General features: G+C 25.4%; 2 protein-coding genes across 5 annotated transcripts in view; one reads left to right on the top strand and one right to left on the bottom strand.

Annotated features, from left to right (window-relative positions):
* The window catches only part of LOC107448333 (oocyte zinc finger protein XlCOF15-like), an 8394-nt gene extending 2347 nt beyond the window's left edge, over nt 1-6047 (bottom strand). The window contains exons 1-4 of one of the 4 annotated variants that reach the window (XR_006225982.2): nt 5833-6047; nt 3979-4111; nt 1989-2037; nt 12-947 (exon numbers count right to left, since the gene is read on the bottom strand). Coding sequence is in view for 2 of the 4 variants with exons in the window: in XM_016063482.3 (XP_015918968.1) it covers nt 526-947; nt 3979-4111; nt 5180-5182 (558 nt within the window). In the remaining 2 variants the exon portion in view is untranslated. The other 3 variants (XR_011636978.1, XM_016063484.3, XM_016063482.3) reach the window with 3 other exon arrangements.
* A 64-nt stretch (nt 6048-6111) lies between these two features.
* On the top strand, nt 6112-16085 carry LOC107448331 (COP9 signalosome subunit 8). Its single transcript, XM_016063481.3, has 7 exons — nt 6112-6297; nt 7180-7250; nt 7888-7936; nt 9309-9435; nt 10341-10448; nt 14629-14691; nt 15923-16085. Exons 1-7 carry the CDS (start codon nt 6202-6204, stop codon nt 16000-16002), a joined length of 594 nt encoding a protein of 197 aa, XP_015918967.1. The 5' UTR covers nt 6112-6201; the 3' UTR covers nt 16003-16085.
* The last annotated feature ends 227 nt before the right edge of the window (nt 16086-16312 follow it).

The following is a 16312-nucleotide window of genomic DNA, read 5'->3' as shown; positions in this document are numbered from 1 at the left end:
ATATATATATATAGCCAATTACTATTTCCTGTTTTTTTTTTAAGTTTATTGAAACATACAAATCAATACTCTATTTAAGTTTTTTTAAATTTTTGTAACTGGACTTACAGCGTTCATATAACAAAATAGTAAAACTATTAAAAATTTTATTTCAAAAAACTGATCACAATTTCTCTTCTCAGTATCAGTTTAATGGCTTAATCTTTATATTTAACATTTTTCTGATGTTACTTTGAAATTTTGTTCAACAAATTTTTTTATAAAATAAAACTAACTCTAAAACCTTAAAAGTAGGTACTTTTTTCTACTTTTCAAAATGAATGAAATAAAAAAATTTTTTTTTTCCTCAATATTATTACAAATTATAGCTCACTTAATAAGCTTCCTTCTAATTACTTACTTGTATAATAATCAACACAGTTTACGATTAGATAAATTTTTTCCATGTTGCAAATTATAATTTTAAACTATTTTAGAAATGCTAGTGAAATACCAAAAATATAATAGTCCTCATACTCGAGTGATTCAAAACTTGTAAACTTCATCTTTTAAAGCAGTTGTTACCATACCTGATGTAAGTATTGTCATTGCATTTTCATCGTCTCGATGCTTTTGAATGTGTGTGGCTAGAAGGTCAGACCGACGAAAAGATTTTGGACACATGTGACAGTGGTAAGGAATGCTCGCACTGTGCGTGAGCATGTGACGCTTTAGATGATTATTGCGAGTAAAACCTCTACCACAAAGAGTACACGTGAATGGACGTTCACCTGAATGAATGAAGCTATGCCTTTTGAAGTCCTTCCTAGAGTCTGTTGAATACAAGCAGAGCTCGCATTTAAATCGATGGTGTGGATTTTCACCTTTGTGCCACTTTTTATGACGAGATAGTGCAGAATTTGAAGCATATACCATCTCACATTCATCACAAGAAAAGCACTTCACAGCTACATTAAAAAACCGTTTCATTAATATACATACACATTTACTTTAAAAAATTTTATCTTGGACAAAATTAATTAAAATTTTGATTATTATTATTATTTTAGATGCTTAAAATTTTTTTATTTACTTAAAAATTCAATTAAAATGTTTTACATTCATTTTATATAAACACATAATGTAACAGATGAAGTTAACACATTTAGCATTTTTTTACACTATATCTGAAACTGTTTTTACACAATTATGAAATATTATAAGCACATTTTTAATAGCTAAAGGTTAAAAGATTCTAATCATTTCTAAACAATTTTTTCAGCATATATGGAACCTGAGATTGTCCAATCAGGAAATGAAACAAGTTGTTTTATTAAAGTATGTTCTTCATTCCCTTATAAATTATAGTGGTAAAATTGTTTTTGTCATAAAATGTAATTTTTTACAGATGTTTTATTTAAAAAAATAATTGCTAAATTTTATATAAAAGTAATTGCTAGTTTAGTGTAAAAAATTCCTTTTCCACTTATTTAAATTTGAAACTTGACAATGCAATTGAAACATGGGACAAAAATTTAATAAAATAGGAATTCAATTTTTTTTTTTTTTTTTTGCTCAGAAACATTAATGTAAATACTATATCCATCTACACTTTGAACATAAAAAATATTTAGAAAATGCAATGCAAAAAGATAAAAATTATAACTTAACTTATAAATATTTAAAACTTTGAATCAATGTAATAGCTAAATACATAATTTACATAGAAGAATAATCAGAAATAAACATAGTAAAGACACTCTTACTTATATAGCTAGTTAAATGGTGATTTAACACTATAAATATCGTGAACATTAACTAGACTAACAATTTAACTAAGTTAACAGTTTATTAACCATATATATTAACATAACCTAATAAGCAATTTATTAACATAGCCCATAATACCATAACCTATACTAATATGACCTTTGAAAATTGACTAGACTATAACAATTAAACTAGGTTAACAATATATGAACAAAAGCTAATACAATATATTTACAAACTTTGAATTGTTTATGTAGTTTAAAGTACTTTTACTTGGCACTTTTTTTTCTGAAAAAGAAAACATACTTTAAATTAAAACTATATTTTAGAAAGGGAAAAAAAAAATAGTATTGCATACAGTAGCTACAAGCATTGTCATAACAAGGACATTCTACTAAAATAAAAATATATTTATATAAATACACAATAAAAACAAATACATAATAAAAAAAACAAGTAATAATACTTTAAATTTAAAAAAGAAAAATAAATACAATTCAAATCGAGCCACAAAGAAAAAGAAAAATTATGTTTGCATTAAGCAGAGTTGAGAAACATGAATTATATAACAAGTTGTAGTTGTTTTGTCTATAGGATGAGTTTTGTAAGCAATATAAGATTTTATATAACAATAATGAAATAAATCAAATATTAGGCCATACATACTACCACACATACACACTAGCTCCAGAAGTACCAATAATGTAGTTTTTAGGATATTTTTCGAACTACTTATTTATTCTATTACATAGTTATGCCATATAAGAACTAAAACCATATAAACTTTGACACAGTTTAGATTAATCATCTTAATGAGCATTTAAAAAAAATTATATTAAGAATACGAAAAAGTATCAACATAAAAAAGAGAGATTTCTATCATTAGCATGAGTATCAGCTGAAAGAATAAAATTATTTTCATCATAATTTTCTTATCCTTTTATAGGCCCACTATTTTCTAGTAATAATTGATAAAATATTTTAGGTAGTGAGATAGATTTATAAAATGAAATTTATTTAGCTTATTACCCAAAAGTGATTTGATTTATAAAACTATTTTATTTTGTGGGTGGGATTTTTAAAATTTTAATAACTCCAATAAGTTGGCCATAAATTTTAACTTCTGTGCTTATAAATGATCTAATTTATAAATTCTGTGCTTATAATCACAAATAAACTTAATGAGAAATGAACAATCACATAATGCACAAGAGATAATATCTCACCCATGTTGGCATCTCTTCTTGACATGCTACTTTACCGGCATTTACGTAGAAATAACCTTTCATTGTCTTTTTACTTTATATTTTCTGAAGTTATTTACGGCTGGCAGCATAAATTATAGATCGGAAAATAGTTTCTTGTTTACATTTAAAAAAGGGGTGAGTGGGTAAAGTTAGTCATAGTATGGTTTTAAAATTTATAGCTATAATGAAAAAAGTGTACTTTTTCCATACTTACTTGCACTAATACATAATTCAGTTCATATTTCAATATATTTATAACGTACAGCATCAACAAATATATGCATAATATAGTTAAATAAATTTATTGCATTTTATCAAAAACATTAATAAAAAAATTAATAAAATAAACAAGTAAATAAAATAAAAATAATTTGTATACTTAAGAAAACTTAAAAAAAATGACATGTAGATGTGAGAGTTTGGGCTATGGCAATTGTGATTAGCACAAATATGAATATAGACACGTCTCTTATTTAAACATGGCCGAAGTTGAAAATTATCTAATTTGCAAAATGGTTAACCATGGCAATGCAACAATTCAAAAAGCCTAAAATAAACAAAAATTTACTATTTAAAATTTAATTCTACACAATAATACTATTTCAGAAATTGTACAGTTTCTTGATAAAAAATAAGAAAAAGAAAGTAAAATATCACACTAAAATCACACGTTATTGAGTTACAATATATAAAATCAAAACCTATTTTTAAATACTGTTTTTTTTTTTTTATTAAATTTTATGATAGAAAATTATTGCTACAATGAGAAAAGAAACTACTATTAAGTTTCTTAAACTTGAGAGGCTAAAATTTTATGATTTAGAAGAGAGTCATGTGAAGAAGATTGTGGAGAAAAATTAATTGATTCTAGAAACCAAACAATTTAATACACACTGTAGACTATTAATACGGTAGTACTACTTATGTTGATAATAATCTTAAAAGTATTGAAGGTCGATGTTTGGAAATAGGTACTATTTACTCATTATCTGTACTGATTCTGTTGAGAGAGATCTTAGGAATCTGGAAGTCAACTGATGACAATCTATTGCTCCAGACAGTGTCAGATGGAGGAGGCTCATGGAGGCAATCTCGGCCAGTGACAGGCTGTAGTACTGAAGAAGAAGAAACTATTACATAACTCACATAAAAAAGATATTTAAATTTCAATTATTAATTCCTTTTTTTTAGCTAATAAGAATTATTTAAATTTTATAAATTATTTTTTATTAATGTCGGAAAACTACAAAACAATGGTGTAGCTAGAAAGTATTTCTAGGTGGGGTTTTAAAGTTGGCAAATTTAATAATATAATTTCTCTAAATTTTCAATACGTAACAAGTTAAATAAGAAAAGTTTTAAAAATAATTATAAGAAAATAGACAATATTTAAAAAAAATCTAAATTAACATATATTTGAAACATTTGAATTAAAGGTAACTAACCCAACTGCTAATTAATTTCTTATCACCTTTACACTTTTCTTTCTAAAATTTAACTCTTTGTATTTATGGGTAATTGGAAAAATTGCACACTGTATTATCACTGTCATGCAAGTTTATTGGGTGATATACTGCACCTACTTGATAACTAAACTAAACAAGCAATGGAAAGATTTACGATTTCTTTTAAACACTCTAAGTTTTTTATTTGTTTACATAACATTTATTTTTCAATAAATATTATTTTATTATATTTTCATTACCATGAAATAGTATTTTTATGACTGAAATCTCTTCTCTACTTGTTCAACAACTAATTTAATTAGCATTGAAATATATATAACAGCAAACTATTACATAACTTGCATAAAAAAGATACATTCAAATAAAATAACATTTATTTTTCAATAAATATTATTTTATTATATTTCCATTACCATGAAATAGTATTTTTATGACTGAAATCTCTTTTCTAATTGTTCAACAACTGATTTAATTAGCATTGAAATATATATAACAGCAAACTATTACATAACTTGCATAAAAAAGATATAGTCAAATTTCTATTATTAATCCTATTTTTAACACATTAATTGGCTAAAATTATTCAAAAAACATTATGATAATGTTAGAGAATTATAAAGCATATAGATAATAACAAATGATATATATATATATATATATATATATATACAAACACATGCTTAAAAAAAGGCAGAAATATATAACTGTAAACTATACCATAATAAATATTTGGATTTATATTATTAATCCTCTTTTTAACATGCTAGATAAAAGACAAGAAAAGTTTAATTGCGAAAAGTAATTTTTTATGTTATTTCTTTACATTTTTTGCCTTAATAATGATGAAAATACTAAGTTTGTCAAAGCTACACATAATTTAAAATGTTATGCATTGCTATTTTCACAGCTTTAAAGTTTTTAAAAGTTATTAAATATTGCAAATATGTAAATAAAAATAATCCCCACAAGTAGATAAAAGAAATATATAATACATAAGATAATAAAAAATTAGAAAACTTTTCTCTTAATCTCAATGACGGGCATTTCGATTAAGACCCAAGGAATTATGGGGCCCGTGGCCCCAAATAACGGGGACCTAAAGGTCCCTGGATTTCTTTGCAAAACTTGTTATATAGTATTAATAATATTTCTATTGGGTAAATTAAATAATCCGTGGCACACATTTCAATTAGCAGAACCTAATGTTTAAAAAATCTTTCAATAATCGCAATAAAATTAAAAACAGAGAATATATATATATGCAAACTTGTACTAATCAGACGCTAAGTAGAAAAAAATTTAATTTTTAGTCAACAAGTGAATATAAAAACAAGACAAGACTAATATTTAAAATATAAAATTATAATAACTTATGAATATACAAAACAGAAAAAAAAAATTGATCCAGATGAATATTTCTGTTTTTGAAGAAAAAAAGAAAACAACGTTCTGCTCGAATTTTATCAACAAGAGCTGAGCTAGATCAAACAGAGTTATTATTTTTCATGGCATCTATTTAATTTATTTTGATTAAATTTCAACTAATTATTATTTATAGTTGGTAATTAGTTGTTCCTCACTTAATTTAATAAAAAATTTGAAAAACAATTTTTATAAGCTTCAAGCTAAGTAAACAGATAAGGCTAATGCGCAATTAAATCACCATTACCATCAACCCACGATCACCAGCAATTTCAAAGTTTTGTTGTCGTTTAATTTTGTTTCATTTTAAAACAAACATGACTGTCGAAAAAGCTCATTTATTTCAGTCTGGTGATCCTTCGATTCAGCAGTTTTTGGATTTAGGAGTGGAATTAGAAAAGCAGGAGCTTATGGTGAAGTTTTTTTCGTCTTAAATAAAATTCTTGCTTCTTTGAATGAATCATATTAAAGAATCAAAAAACTATTGTTTAAATGCTATTCACTCATTAAAATCTATCTGAATTCATTTTTCACCAATTTTAAACTGTGGTATTTCAATCTATTTGTTTCAACATGATGTTGTAAACTTCTGTTTGTTCAAGTTCCAAATGCCTGTTTAAAAGCTTCGTTTATACATATTTTTTTAATAAATTATTTGTGTACTTAAAATGTATTAATTGCATGTATACTTAATTAATTGCAAGTATACTTAAAAAGTAGATCAGATATATATTATAATAATACTCCTTACATTTTAAGTTTTGGGAAGATTTCTGTATTGGTACCTACACTAAAGTAATACTATAAGTGCAAGTCTTTATATACGTATAAAGTTGTACTTGTATTACAGTATATCACTTATTATGGGAATATTTCCGTATCGTGATCTGCCAAGCCAACTACAATCGCCAAGGCGCCAAATTAATTTTAGAGGTAAAAAATTAAAGAAAAACATGTAGAGATTTACTCTGGAGGGATATTGCCGTTTCGTGATCTGTCGTGCCAATTACAATTGCCATGGTGCCAAATAGATTTTGAACTTGCAAATTTTCATAAAAAGTTTTTTTTGCAAGTTTAAAATCTATTTGGTTTGCCTGGGGGTGGGCACCAGTTATACCTTTCGAGTTGGTTCCTTTCTGTAATGTTTTTTTATAGTTTCTCACGAGCCTCCGCCCAAAGGGGCCAAGACTTGGCGATTATTCTGTCACAGATCACAATACGGAAATCTCCCCACTTATCATTTTGTCTGATATTTCATGAATTGATTGAAATTAACTTGATTTTTAATTTTTTAGGCACCAGATGGAATTGCCTCACCTCAACTTTATGGTCAATTATTAGCAATTTACTTGCTTCAAAATGATTTGTAAGTGTATCTTTATCTTATATTTTTGGTTATAGTTATAATTTTTTTGTTTAAAAACTTTTTACGTGAGAAAAAAACCTTGGTATTGGCAAGATTAGTTGTACAACATGACATACATACATTCACTTTTTATAAATTGTATTGATTTTAATTCCAATATTATGGTCTTTATAACTTAAATGAACTAAACAAATTTATAGAATTAACATTTAGTAGCCACTGTTTATTTTTTTCTTAAAATTATACTAATGTAATTCAGTTGCATAGTTAGTTTTCAGCTCCCCAGGGGATTATGTCCCCCTTTTTGATCCCCCTTTTCAAACTATTTTATACATAAAAAGGAGAAAAATCTTCATTACCTGCTATATATTTGGGTTATGATGAAAATAGAAATACAAAAATGTAGTTAAAAAAATACCTAGTTTGATTTAAAATTTATTTCATGCAGCAATTTTTAAAGCTGTTGCAAACTTGTTTATTTCATCATCAAAATGTGTCATTTTAGTCACTTTATTTTCAATGTTAAACAAAGCCAATGCCGATGATCTTTCCTGTACTATAGTCGACCTGATGATTATATGTATATATTTTTTTTAAATGTAATTGGTGCTGATCTCTAATCCTTAATCTCTTCTAGACCAAATGCAAAATACTTATGGAAGCGGATTCCTCGTAATGTCAAAGAGGTTTGTTACATATTGTTTAATTCACACTTTTATTAATTTTTTTACTGATGTAACAATGTTTAATCTTGCCAGTTGACGATAACAGATATCTAGTTGCAATTTCAGCAAAATATCTGGCTGGGGCATGCTTTGTTCGTTTTCTTTTACATTTTTACTCTTAATTTTAGATTAAACAACTCAACTCTTTTTATTATAATTTTGTTCCTAATTTCTTTGGTGTACCTGATTTCTCTTCAATTTTCAGTTTTAATTCTTGATATTTTAAAATTATAGTTACTAATTGCCTTTTTTTTTTTTAAAGAATTATTTAGTAATATTGATTTTTCAATTAGTTTAATAATAAATTATAAATTCATAGTCATTTTGAAAATATTTTGACTAAGAAAATTTTTAGCCAATGAAAGTTTTTAATAAATATCAAGATAAAATCTCACTGATTAAATTATCTGTCATGAAACTGCCTTTTTGACAAAATTTAGCCTGTGAAAACTAAACGTTTCATTGCTAAAATTATTATTTTTGTTTTAAGTTCCCAAAAACAAACAGCTTGTATGAATGTGTTTGGATTAATGCTGATGTTTCCTAAAGCATGAATTTTGAATGCATAATTTTATTTTAAAATCATTAGCTTATCAGTAAAATTAAGAAAGTTACAGTTAAGAAAAATACAGTGCATTTTCAAAGAAGCTGTAAAGCATTTTTAAAGCAGTATATATATGCATGGACAAATAGTAGATACCTTTCTTATATTCTATGTTTGTACTTATTTTAGACTTGTGGTTTAGAATTATTTTGCTTGCCAGAATCTGGGCAAATTTGCTGCTTAGGATTTTAGGTATGACTTAAAGTCACGAATCATATAAATTCATAATTTTTTTTCTAACATTATATTACTGACTTTTTAAGAAAAATTTTTTTTATGAGCAAACCGTTGTGAAATACATAGTTTATTTGTACCAGATTTTGTTTGTTTGGTTTCTTACTTATACTTCTTATTTACCTTGTTTTTTTAAAGGTTAATTTTACTTATTTATTTTTATACTACTGTAATCTTTATGTATAATTTATATTTTTTTCAAAGTTAAAACCCACTTACAGAAAAGGCATATTCTAAAACTTTGAAAAGAGCATCGAGGAAATTCATTGCTTTTAGCATAATTAATTTAAATGTTATTAAATTATAATTAAATTACATTTTCTGAAATAATCTTAACAGATTAAAATATTGAAAAATCTTTTATGTACAATAATTATACAATTTAATCAAAAACAAAAATAAAAACCTTTGTATAATTTAATTTCATATTGCATTTGTCATTAAGATTACATTTTTGTACATTGAATTAAATATTTCTTCCTATCCGATATTTAGGAGAATCCTGAGGTTGCTAAAGTTTGGAATATTGGTCAAAAATTGTGGACTTGTGATTCAGACGTTTATGTTGCTTTGAATGAAGAATGGCCTGAACATCTGAAACCTATTATTACAGCAATCCTAGGTACGTCTTTAAAAATAGCATAGAAATAAATATGCATTTTTTTACATGTATATTCAATAGGGCTCTCAAAATTAACGGTTGTTCGAGGGTCTGGGATCATTTAAATTTAAATTGGACCACTATGAATTATTAGTGGTCACTTGGGCCAGCAATTACTGTAAAAGGTTGGCATGTTTTTTTTTTTTTGTGTCAGAATTGCATATTTTATTGTAATTGTGAACATTATACTTTCATTGTATTATAATTTTTCATTTTAATTTACTCTAAAAACATCTTTCTTTAAAAAAAAAAAAACTTATAGGCACTTGTAAATTGACTGTTGAAAATATACATGGGCTAGTAATATCTTTCAGTTAATAATTCTTTAGGAAAGGGATTCAATTTTCTTAATTTCTACTCCTGTATAATCAAGGTTTTTTCCATCTTTTTTTTCTTTTAATATATATAAAAAAATATACATAGAAAAATCAATTTAATAACTGAATAAGAATCATTATTAAACATGATCATAATTCATGTGTGAATAAAAATTGTTACCAACATTTGTGCGCAAAAATTTTGAAATATATTTTATGGTTTTGTTATCATTAATATTCTAAAATTCCAATGTTTAAAATTTTTATACTAAAAATGAAAATAATTTTTGCAAAGCTAACAAGTTTTCTAAAATAACTATTAAGTACATAAAAAAATAGCAAATGGAAAATCATTAACTTTCCTTGGTTCAATTTTCTAAGTGAGGATAATAAAAAGTAAGATATTAAAGACCAAGTTAACAATTTTCTTGATATTTATTATGCTACCATGATATTTATTTTATATTATCATGATATTTATTATGCTAGAGATAAGTCTCATTGTCAGTTTTTGTGAAATAATTAATATTTTATTTTATTTCTTAACAGAAACCACCAGAAGTAGGGCATTGCGTCTAGTGTCCAAAGCTTATTCATCTATTAGTGTGGAAAAATTATCTTCATTTTTAGGATTGCCTGCTGAAGAATGTATTGAAGGTATAATATTTATTAATTAGAAAGTATATTGTTAATACTTTGAATTTTTTAAATTTATTATTCTATTTATATTGCTAAAACCATATTTAAGCACTTCACGTATATTCAAAAGTGTTGGGATTTTTTAGAGATCTATTTTATAATCCAGACTTATGCTTCAAATTATTTCTTACATTGTAACTAAGTATTTAAATTTTATGTCCTATTAAAATTTCTATTTTGTTGAATATCATTTAGGCTGTATATGTTCTATAAAAATTAAAATCTTCTAAATATTTTTATTATAAAAGGTATGCAATTTTTCTAGTTTAGTTATGCTAATTTTTGCGGGTCTTTTTTAAAAAAATAGTAGAAATATTTAAAATTTAAATGAACAAAAACAAATTCAATAACGTTTTTTTTTTTTACTAAATTAAAAACACAGAAAGGGTATAAAAGGAATTGAATATGTTTCAGAGAAGGGCAGTTATAAAATAGTTTTTGTGATATTCAAGTAATTATATTAGAATGATTTGTATTAGAATACTTAATTTAAAAAAATCAGAATGAGGCAGCTGAAGTGATGCATAATAATGCACAAAAGTAATTGTAGTTTATTTATTTGACTGTTCACATTGAAAAAAATACGACTAGATCCAAATTTGTTTTGGAATGTCCCTACACAACTAAAAAACAATGATTGAAGAACACTATTCTAAAAACAGTATAGAAGGCCTACTAAACAGACTTTCTTGAATAATTTGCTATTATATTTATTTTGTGCATGTGGAACAATTTGATAAACATCACCTCAAATATGTTCTTTTTTCTATTGGTGAACTGTCCATTAAAAGAAAATTTGTTGCTCTAGCATGAATTAGTTGTAGTAAATATCATAATATATTTGAAAATACTAAAAATATCAGATTTTTTAATATGTATTCGATATTTTGATGCATTATTATTGATAAAAACTTTTAGTAAATTAATTTGTAAATATTTCAAATGAAATATAGTGGTAGATACACTACATATATATATATATATATATATATATATTTAACTTAGTAAATATTTTAATATTTTTAGACATGATATAGACATTAAGAAGTAAAGGAATGCATTTTAAATATTTATATATCATAAAAAGACACATTGCAAAATTTGAGCTGACCTAATCTAAAACTAGTTTTTTTTTTTACTGCAACTAGGTAAAATATTTTCTAATAAATAGGTGAAATAGTAAATACAGTGAAACCTCCGTTAAGCGGACATTTATGGGATCAAAAAATTTGTCCGTTTATGAGAGTTGTCCGTTTACGGGAAGGGTACCCTAATAACGAAATTTAACAGCGTAAATTGTTTTTAGAATATTCTCAAAGATGTAGAAATAATTAAATAATATCTATAACGATTCTGTAAATATCTACAAGAATATTTATTTAAACAATAAGAAAGATAAAAAAGAATATATAAAGAAGTTTGATATAAATACATAATTCTGGATGTAGCTACAGATTAATAAATATAATTTTCCTATTAGCATAGATACTCAAGCTAGACATATGATACCAAATAAGAGCGTACTGTCCTCAGTCCGTTTCAATTATTAGGTTCACATCCCCTTACACCAACTTATCCTTTGATAGGGGACATGGTTAATACCTTCTTGGAAAATAAACCTCCCATGATTCACAGAAAAAAAAGTAATGCATACCTGTAAATCATGAGAACCTATGGAGATAATTATTCACAATTGATCAGCTATCGAATTTCTGAATAAATGTTTCATTTATATAAACACCTCAAAGATTATACTTCTGTTCTCTTTCTTTTACCCCAGTTGTGTTAAATACAGTCTTCAAATTGATAAGAAAATTAAAGAAATTTTCAATGGGGAAGAAGCATTGAGAGAAGTCGTTTCAACTTGAGGGGTCTCATAACCTGTGTGGTCCAGATGAAAAGATCAAAAGATGCCGATGTCAGAATTATTTCAGGAGTGCAGTACCATTTTCTCTCCTTTCTTTACAAAGATAAGGCAAGGTGACAGGAGAAAGATTGATTTTTCGGTGGTGAAATAGCTTAACAATATTTTTAGTTATGGATAAGGCAAAAAGTTTTATTTACATGCTTTAAAAATGGTGAAAAGTTGAATTTTTTTAGCTTGCAATTTATTTAGAAAAAGTAGTGTCCGGTTTGTAGAGATAAAAAACAACGTTTCAGGACCAAAATGACTGTCCGCGTCCGGTTACGGGAGTGTCCGCTTTGCGGAGAATGTTCGTAATGGTTTATTCATAGAAGATTCCCGGGGAATTAAAAATATGTCCGTATTGAGAGGCGTCCGTTTTGCAGGAGTGTCCATAACAGGAGGTTTCACTGTAATTGCTTATTCGATGAGATGTTTTGTCTTTCAATTGATACTCAAAATTAATTATTTTACTCCTAGCTAGGGTTCATAGGGTGTGGCTGCAATTGTCACTAAAAATTCTGCAAATATCCCTAAAATCGTATGCATAAGTGGCAAATTTGTCGCTTTGAAATATGTTTGAAGTTTACAGAATAGTAAAGAAAAAAGTTTTTTTATTGAATTCTATGCCTCTAAGAAAACTATTGTACTAATTTTAATTTTCTACTCATGGTATGGAATTCGAATGGACTAACTGAAAGTGTTTAGTGCAAAAAGTTTTTAATTTAAATGTTGAAATTACAAATTTACGTGTTGTGCTGTGTTGTGCATTTCTAAGCTGGCAGTATAATAATTGTTCATCAATAAAACAATATTTTTTGCTCATTTAGAATTGACTTTATTTAAAATTTTATTATAGAGAAATGAAGCTAATTGTTTTTCAAATTTATTATTGAGAAATGAAGCTAATTTTTATCAAAATGTAGAGTAAACATAGAAATTACAGAACAATGAAAAAAGAAAAATAGTAATAATAAAAATCCAAAAAAACTTATCGTTATCTTAATTTTCTTCATTTTTTTCTTCTTTTTGTATATATATAGCATAATAAATATGTTATTTGTGATCTGTTTATAAAACTTTTAGAGAAAAATTTTTAAAAAAGACATTTTTAAAAATTTTGATAAATGGATTACAACTTTTTGGAGGTTGTAGTTTGTTACATTGGTAGAATACAAAGACTTAGCTAAACTTATAACTTATGTTGTTAGTTTAGTAGTTTTGAATGTAGAAGCTCAGAAGTTAAAAGGGAGGATTAAGAATTTATATTTTGTGACTGAAAAATTGGATTTGTTACTTTTTGCTTTGATTTAAAAGAAAGAAAGAAAAGGATTGATGCATGATAATCCCTCAGATCTGAAGCTATGTTGAACATTTAAAAAATGTTACTGTGCGAATAGTATTTTAGGCCAACAAAAAAGTGTTTCCACATGTTAAGTCATTTTTTAAATTTATTATTTCCAAATGTGTCACATGTATTTTTTTTAAAAAAAAAAGTTTTAAAATGTCATAGCTTAGAGATATTTCTTTGTGCTCTTAAAAATGTAAAACTACAACCAAAAAGTTTAAATTTGCAAACAAATTTTTACGGTTACAATGCAAGAAATTTTTGAAAGTTTTTTTTATGGCTATTTTACTACACCTGACCCTGTATAAATTTGAATAAAATAATGCCAAAATCAGTTTAAGTTATTTGTTGAGAAAACAAATGTGTATTTAAAATAAAACTCAAAATATGTTGAAATAGTAATTATTAATAAAACTAAATTTAACTCATAAACTTTCGGAATTCAAACCAATAAATAAACAAAATGTGTAATAAAATTATTTTTGTTATATTTAACATTACAGAAAATATTCTTCTTCTTTTAACATAACAGAAAATATCGTATTACTTTTGTCCATCAAGGGGCAGTCCTCATTCTTCTTTCTTGTAAGATTTTTTTCTTCAGAATTAATTTTCCATTCCATTTTTTTTTTGGAAGTAAAATTTTTGTATTTTTGAGAAGTGATTTATTTTTTCTGCTTTAAATTTTTTTTTTTGTAGCAATATTTTTTAAGTAGACTGAAAATTACTCCAGTACTGTCTGAATTTCCCCTGAACCTGGTTGGCGAAATTGGACATATTCTGCACCCCTGCTTGTTTGTTTTTGTGATGCTTCTTAAAATTTTAAATAATTAATATGCTATAAAATAATGTAAAAACTAGTTATAATTTTTATTTTCATTCTTTAGGTCTCTCTCAACTGGGTTGGGAAGTTGATGCAGCATGTAAAATCATGAAACCAAAAGAAACTGGTAAAAAACATTTTATTACTTGTTTGCATTTTATTAATTGTGTGCTATTTGAGTAAATAATTATTTGATCTTAATTGCTCTTGAAAAACATAGTTTTTATGTATTTTTTTATTAAATGTTAATCTTAAGTTACAACTTTGAAAATCTCATTCAAGTTGGGGGTTTTTTGGGACGGGGGAAAAGATTATTAGAGAACACTATTGTTTTTTTAATATTTTTTTAAAAATCTTTAATATTAATCATGCCTGGTTGCTGATAATTAACCAAAATGTTGTACAGTTATCTAACAATGAGTCGATATATTATGAAATAGAAGGTACATGTTAGCATGTTAATTATAGTTGTAACATGTTAATTATGTAACATGTTAGTTCTAACATGTTAATGTTAGTTGTTAACATGTTAATTATAAAAAAATTTATATGTTCAGTGATCTAACAATAAGTCCGAAATATAATAAGCTCGAATTATATTTTGAAATAGTAACTATGTCAATTTTATTTATATATTTTTCTGATAATCTAATTACAAGCAAAAATGTTTTTTTTTTTTTTTTTTTTTTTTTTTTTTTTTTTTTTAATTATAGAAAACAATCTAATATATACAAAAAAAAATCTGTTAGATTATCGGAATTATAATTGTTACGAAATATAAAAGTTTTTGCATTCATAATCAGAAATTTATCAATATTTGATTTTGTACATTAAAGAAATTTCAAGGATAAATAATTGCTTCTCTTAGATCTAAATTGGTGCAAATTTTAAAAATTATTGTTTCGAAGTAAACCCTGTTTCGAAGATTTTACTTTTAATACAAAAAAAAACTCTATTATTTCATGCTGTATTTCATAACGATGAACTATTAAAAAAGAATGCTAAACATAATATTTTTGACTTATTATGACCTAAATTATTACAAAATAATGATAAAAGTTTGAAAAATTTGTTTAATAAAGGTCCTGCAACGCAGGGTTAAGAATCTTAAGACAAAATTCATCTTATAACTGTCAAACTACTGTGCAAAAATTTATCTTTAAAGTATTGTTTCTGTTTCAAATAACATAAGTGTGATAAACCAATTAGCTATGTGAGAAGCAGCCAGGTATTATCCCTAAATTTAGAATCAACTGTTTTAGGGATAAATGCACAATTTATTTTTAATTTCTTTTTGTGATACTTGTTGTTTAAGTGATGTTATTTTAAAATTACTATTTTTCATTGTGTATTTCCAGATAACAAATCTGAAGATAACCTTTTGAGTGAAGAGCAGTTGGCCAAACTTACAGATTTTGTAGCTTTCTTGGAAAATTAACTTTGTTGCTTGTTTTCCTGTTTTTTTAATAACTTGTATATTATTCTGTAAATTATTTTAATTAAACACATTTAAAAGCAAAATACATGATTGTCTATATTTAATAAAGAAAATTGTAAACAAAGTATTGTCACTTTAAAAAAAATTTTTTAGTAGCACAAGAAGTCAAACCTGAACTTCTTGCTGTTACATTCTCTGTGGTACATCATTTGCAGGTACATTATTCTCTTTTATTATTACCATATCTATAATAATATAAAAGGAGCTTGTGTATCCTTTTTAAAATTCCAGAATTATTTGAACCAACATC

The sequence above is a fragment of the Parasteatoda tepidariorum genome, chromosome 6 (genome assembly GCF_043381705.1).
Source record: "Parasteatoda tepidariorum isolate YZ-2023 chromosome 6, CAS_Ptep_4.0, whole genome shotgun sequence".
Classification (NCBI taxonomy): domain Eukaryota; kingdom Metazoa; phylum Arthropoda; class Arachnida; order Araneae; family Theridiidae; genus Parasteatoda; species Parasteatoda tepidariorum.
Note: the sequence above shows the minus strand (reverse complement) of the source record. Positions and strands in the feature narration are given on the sequence as shown.

What these genes read in the sequence shown, in the direction of transcription:
- LOC107448331 (XM_016063481.3), top strand. Translation starts at nt 6,202, where the DNA reads ATGACTGTCGAAAAAGCTCATTTATTTCAGTCTGGTGATCCTTCGATT. An exon ending in TAGAAAAGCAGGAGCTTATG is followed by an intron (nt 6,298 to 7,179) that starts GTGAAGTTTTTT and finishes TTAATTTTTTAG; the next exon opens with GCACCAGATGGAATTGCCTC. An exon ending in CATGAAACCAAAAGAAACTG is followed by an intron (nt 14,692 to 15,922) that starts GTAAAAAACATT and finishes GTGTATTTCCAG; the next exon opens with ATAACAAATCTGAAGATAAC.